We start from the raw sequence: 9,477 nt of genomic DNA, 5'->3' as shown, positions 1-9,477 counted from the left end.
GTGCAACTTTTTTTTCCTGCAGGAACTTAGTGACATGCATTTTTCATGCACAAAGATTTCCATAGCCTTTAATCAGTGTGATTGGTGCAACTTCCTAAATACATTTTACATTTTAAAAATTATTTTTCCGAGCAGCTGTATCTCGCGCTGAATCCTTTATCTGTCAGGTCAGCGGCACTGACGGGTTCAGTGTCAGCCAGTCCTGTGTGTCTCTCACATGCCAGATCGAGCTGCTATCAATCACATCTAGGTTGATAACTTAGAAGGGATCAATTACAGGTGGATCCAGTGTGTGAGAGACATACAGAAGCCAACGTCACTGAACCTGTCATTTCCACGGACTACAGAAAAAAGCAGCTGCATCTCAAAAAGTAAGAAGAATTTTCAATAAAATGTATTTAGGAAGTTGCACCAATAACACTGATACACAATTTTAATAATACAAAAAAAAAAAAGAAGATATTTCAAAGGTGTACTTAGCCTTACTTTACAAAGTTTAGCATCATCTGCAAAAATGTATATGGTATGTTTATTAGTATTCCATTCAGCCGGCTATTCTGTACCATTAATGGATTGTTTATATGTTTATTACACACATGAAGATTTGTATTTAGGTAAAGTTAACTTTTGTTTGAAAAGAACATGCCAAAATTCACTGGCGGCAAAGTAGTAGACCACTGAATCTAGGACACAGTTTGCGTTTGCCAGGAAGTTTGCCACATGAACAAAGTCATTGATTTTTTCAAGTATGTAACAAGAAGCCTTAAGGCTTTCGGCTGCAAAACGGATGGTGTATCCCATGTGGATGGGCAAGAAGCAAATTATAAAACTCACTAAGTTAGCAATAACTATCTTCACGGCTTTGTTAACAGAACACTGCTTATAAGTATCCAATGTTATTTTAACACTAAGAGTCATGATGACATTCCCAGAGCAAAAGCTTATAACTAGCAAAGGTAGGACAAATCCAAACACGATAAAGATTGGGGACAAATTAAAGGGCTCAGGGCTGTCCTTCTGAAAGCATGTGGTTAATGTGTAGTCTCTGCTTTCCAAATTCCTCAGTATACCAACTGTGATGAAAAGGATCCAGAAGATACAACAAGTGACGGACGCTTTCCTTACTGACATCCAGCTTTTGTATTTCAGTGGGTGTCTGATTGCCAAGTAGCGGTCAAATGCAATAGCTGTGATAGTGAAAATACTCATGTACATATTCACAAAGTAGGAGGACATTAGGGCTTTACACAATCCACTTCCAAGGTCCCATTTATGTAGGAAAGCATAAAGTCTGAATGGAAAGGTCAAAACAACCAAGATATCGGCGACCATCAGGTTCACCATGAAAACAGTAGTTTCTGTCCATTTTGGCATTTTGCAACAAAAAATCCAAAGAGCCAGAGCATTGCATAAAATGCCGAAAAAAAAAAGCGGAATATAAGTAATTAGGCTGAATGTCTGAAATGATAACCTTAGAGTGGTAAAGGAGCAATTACTTCTTTCTACCTCCATTGAATATCACAGATATCACCAGCCGGCTTGTATGTGTTGTTCTTACATTGACAGAAGTCCCATAGTTAGCATCTTTCTTCCAGTTTTCAATTGAATTGTGTGATCATAAGAAGCCACCATTAAAAAATGTTCACAATTCAACTATAAGTCACTATTTACTGGCGCTGTCCTTGCTCTGAAAAAGAAATCAGCAGGTCAGCATATTTACCATAAATTATATGAATATGAACTGTAGTTTTTAATGACACCATTTAATGTAGCATATAATGGTAGTAAAAACGTCATGTTAACTTTACTATACGGATAATACCAGTACGACTATACCCAAAAATGTTATTATTTAGTTTTTTTATGTTTTATACACACATACACACATGTATTATATATATATATATATATATATATATATATATATATATATATATAGAGAGAGAGAGAGAGGGACAGACAGACAGATAGATAGATAGATAGATAGATAGATAGATAGATAGATAGATAGATAGATAGATAGATAGATAGATAGATAGATAGATAGATAGATAGATAGATAGATAGATAGAGTGAGACAGTGACAGGTAAAGTCATTGAGGGAAGGTACATTTCCCCTAGAATCCTGTCATATGTATCCTAGGCTCCAGGGAATGAGTAGTTTTTGCAATAGAAAGCTCTAGCTTTCCAATCTCGGCTTAAGGAAAAGCCGGAAAAAGGGCCTGGAGTTGGATTGGGGAAGAGCAGGGCGGGTTCCCCAATCCCTAGTCCATCTCTGTTTGTGGGACAAGGCTGCTGCTCAATTAGCTGCACCTGCAGCCTGTGTATAAAAAGGTGCAGACACAGTGTGTGTCAGTCTCACCCCTGACTCAGACCGGAGACTACTAAGTCTGGAGTAGCCTGTATTCTATGTGAGTAAAGACCTGTGTTACTTTGTGTCCAGTGCCTGGTAGGAAGGCACTTGGTATAGTTAGATAATATCTTGTTTAGTTAGTGCTCAGACGAGCAGGATTTATTTTGTATTTTGCCTTGTTGTACAAGAGGCTGTTTCTTTGACAAGAATAAAACACAGGCAAAGCCCTGTTATGAACTTTAATGCACGGTGTCCCTGTCTCTGGCTACGAAGAAACCACTGTACCAACCTCTCCTGATGCTAAACCCTCACATATGGTGGCCGATGCGGGCACGGTCTTAAAAGAGACATACACCTATTTAAAAGGACTTTTGCTGCTCCAAGCGGAAAATCGTTGCTAGGGGCAACAACACAATTTTTTTCCCCCGAGAGTGCTTGAAAGCGTATGTCTTGGGTGAAGGCGGCAACAGGGCTAGGAAAAGAGACTGTTAAAATGGATGAAATACTTAAACAGCTGATTCAGGCTAATATCAACCAGGGGAAGATAAGCACAGCTCTGCAAGAAGCCAGCGTGACTCAGCGAATGGTGCATGAGGAAGCCATGCGTGCACGGGCTGAAACCAATATTCTGCTGGGTGAAGCCCACAGACTGGCCTTAAAAGAACAGCAGCAAATTAATCGCCATTTGCAAGACCAAATTCAGGCCTCAGTGGAGAGGTCAGGGGGGCCTCATGGTTTGCGCCAAACCACTCGTGCAGCGGTACAGACATCTCTGCAGAAGATGACACCCACCGACGACATTGAGGCCTATCTCATGGTGTTTGAGTGAGTGGCAGAACGAGAGAAATTACCTTCAGATCAGTGGGCAGCAGTGGTGGCACCTTTCCTAACCGGAGAGCCGCAAAAGGCGTACTTTGATCTCAATGAGCAGGATGCCAAGGATTACTCCAAGCTGAAGGGTGAGATCCTTGCCCGTCTGGGTGTTAATATGAATGTGCGTGCTCGACAGGTGCACAACTGGACTTTTGTGGAACACCTACCTGCCCGATCACAAATGTATGATCTTGTCCATCTTGCAAGGAAATGGCTACAGCCAGAGGAATCAACCCCTGCGCAGATCGTGGAGAGAGTGGTGCTTGACAAATACATCCGCTCCTTACCACCGAAGGTTCAGCGTTGGGTCGGTCAAGGAGATCCTACAGATGCGGAACAGCTGGTGAACCTGATTGAAAGGTACAGAGCTACTCAGGATCTACTCCAAAAAGTACCGCCTGGATGTTCTAACCCCAGGAACAGCAAATCGTGCGGAGCACCCGGTAAGTCTGTTCCATTTACTAGAGGGGTGAGAAATGTCTTTAAGGGAGGTGGCTCAGAAGGGGAGCAGACGGAGGGAAGAAATCCCAGAGAGACACTGAAGGCCAGACCAGGGTCTCAAGTTGGGGACCGGGGCCGCATACAGTGCTGGCGGTGTTATGGACCTGGGCATATTGCTGCCAATTGTCCCCTGACTACTGAGCCAATGGAGTGTGATGCAGCAAGACGAATATCCTTGTTTGCACGTCCTGTTTGTTCTGCTGAGACGGTTTACGAGACTGAACAACAAATGTGTGTCGTAAAAGTGGAAGGGTGTACTGTGAGTGCCTTGCTGGATTCTGGGAGTCTGGTTACCCTGGTGCATGCCAGCCTGATAGACCCTGGAACATTCAGAGGACATAGTATAGGGGTCCTGTGCATTCATGGGGACACTAAAGAATACCCCACCACTTTGGTCACTCTAGAGACTTCCTGTGGAACCGCTTGCCATGAAGTGGGTGTGGTCAAGTCCCTGATGCACAGTGTGATCCTGGGGAGAGACTTCCCAGTGTTCTGGGACTTGTGGAGGAAGAAAGATGTAACCTCCACTGTAAATGTTAATGATGGTATTAATGTGTGCGCTGTGATTAGCCCAGAACCCTTTAACGAGGATGCTGAGGTGCCAGCAGTAGGGGTGACCACTGAGCCTGACAAATTTCCTCTGGCTGTTTTTGCTGGTGAAACAGATGAGCAGGAGGAAATTTCTGATATACCAGAGTTAAATGTATCACGTAACAATTTTGGGACTGCTCAACTTAGCGATCCCACATTGGTAAAAGGCAGGGAAAATACTAAGGTATTAAATAGAGTGCCTCAACATCCAGGGGCTGATAAGGTGTTTCCACACATGGCGGTTAACCAGGATTTGCTGTATCGGATAGATAACGTACGTGGGGAGGTTGTTGAACAGCTGGTGATACCCCAACCATATCGTAGAATGGTGTTGGACCTGGCTCATAAACATGTGCTGGGTGGACATCTAGGTTGCGAAAAGACCAGAGAGCGTATCTTACAACGATTCTTCTGGCCGGGGGTATATACGGAAGTTCAGAGGTATTGCGAGTCCTGCCCGGAGTGTTAGATAACGGCTCCTATGCCACATTTTAGGAGTCCGCTGGTGCCTTTGCCTATCATTGGGATCCCTTTTGAAAGAATTGCCATGGATCTGGTCGGCCCATTAGTTAAATCCTCTAGAGGACATCAATATATCCTAGTGGTGTTGGACTATGCCACACGCTACTCTGAGGCAGTCCCTTTGCGATATTCCTCTTCAAAAGCCATTGCAAGAGAGTTGTTTTACATGTTTTCCCGTACTGGTTTACCTAAGGAAATCCTTACCGATCAGGGAACTCCCTTTATGTCCAAAATCACCAAGGAATTATGTAAACTGCTAAAAATTAAACACCTGCGTACCTCTATATATCACCCTCAAACTGATGGTCTAGTCAAAAGATTCAATAAAACATTAAAAGGCATGTTGAGGAAGGTTGTTGTAGCGCCCATGGCCGCGGGCCGTCGGGTTCACTCACCTCCCGACGCCCGCAGCCATGGATCTGTGAGCGCTGGCCTCCGTCTCCCTCCTAGGAGATGCCAGCGCTCACTTCCGCTCCGTCCGGCCGGGTCCCGTAGGGTGCGCGCGCACCCTTGCGCCCACTCTTAAAGGGCCAGCGCGCGCACATGAAAACAATGATCATTAACCCACATGATTCCCTGCTCTATAAGAATGCCCCAGCCCTTCTGATCCTTGCCTGAGCGTTGTTAGTCTTTCCCTGTCTGTCTCGCAAATGGACCTTAGTGTCTCCCGTTCCAGCTGTTACCCGTGCCCTGTTACCGTTCCTGTATTCCGCATTGTTCCTGTGCCTACCCGTGTTCAAGTGTCATCTGCCACGTCAAGTGCCATCTGCCACGTCAAGTGCCATCTGCCACGTCAAGTGTCATCTGCCACGTCAAGTGCCATCTGCCACGTCAAGTGCCATCTGCCACGTCAAGTACCATCTGCCACGTCAAGTGCCATCTGCTCATCGGATACTGCCCGCCACGTCTGGCGCCACTTTCCGCACCTGCCTCCATCCGTGCTGAAGCCACAGTCACCGTCCGGACTATTTCAGGTACCTAAGCATTACTGTCTGCTATCTTACTTTCACATAGAATGTGACCTGGTCAGCTGCCTCCCCGTTACGGCGGAGCGGCCTAGTGGGTCCACAAACCCAGTGTCCGTGACAGTACGCTCTGGCCATGGAACCCGCTGGCCAGCCCAAGACCCCAGTACAGAAGATTCAGACAGAGATGCATGACCTACGCACTCGTCAGGATCAACTCCTTGAGGCGGTGAATTCTATTCTGGTCCGCCTGGATCTACTCGCTGTTCCACCCCCGGTTCTTCCTCCAGAAGCTGTTGCCGTGCCACTGCCTGTTGCTCCCCCTGTTTGTTCCGGATTCTCAGTTCCTCTGCCTCTTCCTCCTCGCTACGACGGTGATCCCAGAGCATGCAGAGGATTTCTTAATCAATGCACGGTGCATTTTAGGCTACGGCCTCATCTCTTTCCCTCCGAGGAGGCTAAAGTAGCGTTCATTATCTCCCTCCTCGCTGGCAAGGCCCTCGCATGGGCAAACCCAATCTTGGAGCAACAAGGACCTGTATCCGCGGACCTAGCCTTGTTCCTGCAGTCCTTCCGTGCCGTGTTCGAGGATCTAGGTCGAACATCCTCTGCCGCAGCCACTCTGTTGACCCTCAAGCAAGAAGGCTCCACAGTAGGGGAGTATGCGATCTCCTTCCGTACCCTAGCAGCCGAGCTGGCATGGAACAATGAGGCACTGGTGGCGACCTTCTGGCAGGGACTGTCCTCTCATATCAAGGACGAACTGGCAGCCCGCGACCTTCCTTCTACCTTGGATGCCCTCATCCTGTTAGCCACCCGGGTTGATATGAGAATCCGGGAGCGCTCTCAAGAGGTTCGTCAGGAGAGCCGGGCCCACAGACCAGCACCCCCTGCCCAGAGACCACAATTGTCCACTCCTAGTGCGCTACCTGAGGAACCCGTGCAGGAAGACGGAGTCCGGTTATCTGAACAGGAGAAGCAGCGCAGACGCTCCTCTGGACTTTGCATGTATTGCGGCCTCAAGGGTCATTTCGTGCGTCAATGCCCACAGAAACCGGGAAACTCCAGTACCTAGGGTTGGTTGGAGAGCCAACTCTAGGTGGAACGTCTCCAAACGTTAAAACCTCTTCCAAATTATCGATACCTGTGGCCATCGTCACCGGACAGGCATCACATCCTTCCTCCGCCTATCTTGACTCTGGAGCGGCTGCTAATTTTATCCACCAAGATCTAGTGGATCGGTTTCAACTACCCACAGTCCGTCTGGAGAGACCCCTGGCAGTTGCCTCTGTGAATGGTCTACCGCTGCCTGATCCAATCATGCTCAACACTGAGCCTGTGACATTACGGGTCGGAGCTCTTCACTCAGAACAGATCTCCTTCCTGGTACTACCCAAGGCTATCAATCCTATCCTGCTGGGTCTGCCATGGCTCCGTCTACACGCCCCGACACTCGACTAGAGTTCTGGAAAAGTTCTTCAATGGGGTTCCAGATGCCATAGCCATTGCCTGTCACAAGTCCGTCCTGTTGTGCCCCCTCTGCCTCAGTCACTCTCCGATCTACCTTCTCAGTATGCCAGTTTTGCGGATGTCTTCTGCAAACGAGAGGCTGAGACGTTGCCTCCACATCGGAGTTATGACTGTCCCATTGAACTGGTTCTCAATGCTTCTCTTCCCCGTGGACGAGTATATCCTCTCTCTTTGCCAGAGACGTTATCAATGTCTGCCTATATCAAGGAGAACTTGGAGAGGGGTTTTATTCGAAAATCTTCCTCCCCGGCCGGGGCAGGATTCTTCTTCGTTAAAAAGAAAGATGGATCTCTCCGACCCTGCATTGACTACCGTGGTCTCAATCAGATCACGGTCAAGAACAAATATCCGTTGCCACTCATTTCCGAGCTGTTCGATCGCATACGAGGAGCCAACATTTTTTCCAAGCTAGATCTGCGGGGGGCCTATAATCTAATCCGGATTCGCCGGGGTGACGAATGGAAGACGGCATTTAACACCCGCGATGGGCACTACGAATACCGAGTGATGCCCTTCGGACTGTGTAACGCTTCCGCAGTATTTCAGGAGTTCGTTAATGACATCTTCCGAGATCTCCTCTATACGTGTGTTGTAGTTTACCTCGATGATATTCTAATCTTCTCCCCAGATCTGATGACCCATCGGAGGCACGTTCGTCAAGTTCTTCTGCGACTAAGAGAGAATCGCTTGTATGCCAAGTTAGAGAAATACACATTTGAAAAGAGGTCTCTGCCCTTCCTGGGCTATGTCATCTCGGATCAAGGCCTTAAGATGGACCCTGAGAAGTTAAAGTCTGTCCTGGAATGGCCATGTCCTCAAGGCCTAAGGGCCATACAGCGGTTCCTGGGTTTCGCCAATTTCTACCGGCAGTTTATTCCGAACTTTTCTTCTCTGACGGCCCCCATCTCTACCCTTACCAAGAAGGGTGTGAACGCCAAGGTGTGGACTCCGGAGGCAGAGTCATCATTCATTAGCCTCAAGAAAGCCTTCACTTCAGCTTCGATCCTCCATCACCCTGACATATCTCGGCAGTTCTCACTGGAAGTGGACGCTTCCTCTGTTGGTGCAGGCGCACTTCTGTTCCAGAGGAGCTCCAAAGGAAAGGCAGTAGTGTGTGGCTACTACTCAAGACTGTTTTCCTCTGCTGAGCGCAATTATTCCATTGGAGATCGGGAGATACTGGCTATCAAATTGGCCCTGGAGGAGTGGAGACATCTTCTGGAGGGCGCTGCTCACCCCATCCTGATCTTCACCGACCACAAGAATCTCACTTACCTTCACTCCGCTCAAAAACTGAATCCTCGTCAAGCCAGGTGGTCACTGTTCTTCACCCGTTTCCAATTTCTGCTCCACTACCGTCCCGAGGACAAGAACGTGAGGGCCGATGCCCTGTCCAGATCATTCGAAACGGAAGACACGGTGGAGTCCCTTCAGATGATCATAGACCCATCCTGCATTGTCACCGCCAATCCTCTGCAGCTTAGAAATATCCCTCCAGGGAGAACTTTTGTTCGGTTGGCTGACAGAAAAAGAATTCTCCGCTGGGGACACAGTTCTAAACTGGCTGGGCATGCTGGTGTCCGTAAAACCCAAGACCTGGTCGCTCGTCACTTCTGGTGGCCCACGCTACCTAAAGATGTTCTGGACTTTGTCTCTGCTTGCACGGTGTGTGCCTCTAACAAGGTGGCTCACAGCAAGCCTGCCGGCCTGCTTCAACCCCTGCCTGTACCCAGTGCCCCCTGGCAGCACATCGCTATGGACTTCGTCATGGACCTTCCTCTCTCAGCAGGATGCAACACCATCTGGGTGGTGGTGGACCGGTTCTCTAAGATGGCACATTTTATCCTGCTAACCGGCCTACCCTCTGCTCCTCGACTGGCAAGCTTCTTCATTCAGCACATCTTCCGCTTGCATGGCTTGCCTCTTCACATTGTGTCCGACCGGGGGGTTCAGTTTACCTCCAAGTTCTGGAGAGCCCTCTGTAAACTCCTGGATGTGAGTTTGGACTTTTCCTCTGCCTATCACCCCCAGTCCAATGGGCAAGTTGAGAGGATCAACCAGATCATGGAAAATTACCTTCGCCACTTCATCTCTTCACAGCACGATAACTGGGTACAGCTTCTACCATGGGCGGAGTTTTCA

At 47.9% G+C, this 9,477-nt stretch overlaps 1 protein-coding gene across 1 annotated transcript in view; it reads right to left on the bottom strand.

The window, feature by feature from the left end:
- Positions 1–533: 533 nt before the first annotated feature.
- LOC142760763 (G-protein coupled receptor 35-like) overlaps positions 534–9,477 on the bottom strand; it is a 103,577-nt gene continuing 94,633 nt past the window's right edge. Inside the window, exon 2 of the mRNA XM_075863942.1 lies at positions 534–1,687. Within this exon, the coding sequence (XP_075720057.1) occupies positions 589–1,512 (924 nt within the window). The 5' untranslated portion in view covers positions 1,513–1,687 and the 3' untranslated portion in view covers positions 534–588. The remainder of the gene's footprint in view (positions 1,688–9,477) is intronic.

This window comes from Rhinoderma darwinii, chromosome 4, assembly GCF_050947455.1.
Source record: "Rhinoderma darwinii isolate aRhiDar2 chromosome 4, aRhiDar2.hap1, whole genome shotgun sequence".
Lineage (NCBI taxonomy): Eukaryota > Metazoa > Chordata > Amphibia > Anura > Rhinodermatidae > Rhinoderma > Rhinoderma darwinii.
This window is presented reverse-complemented; position numbering and strand designations above follow the sequence as displayed.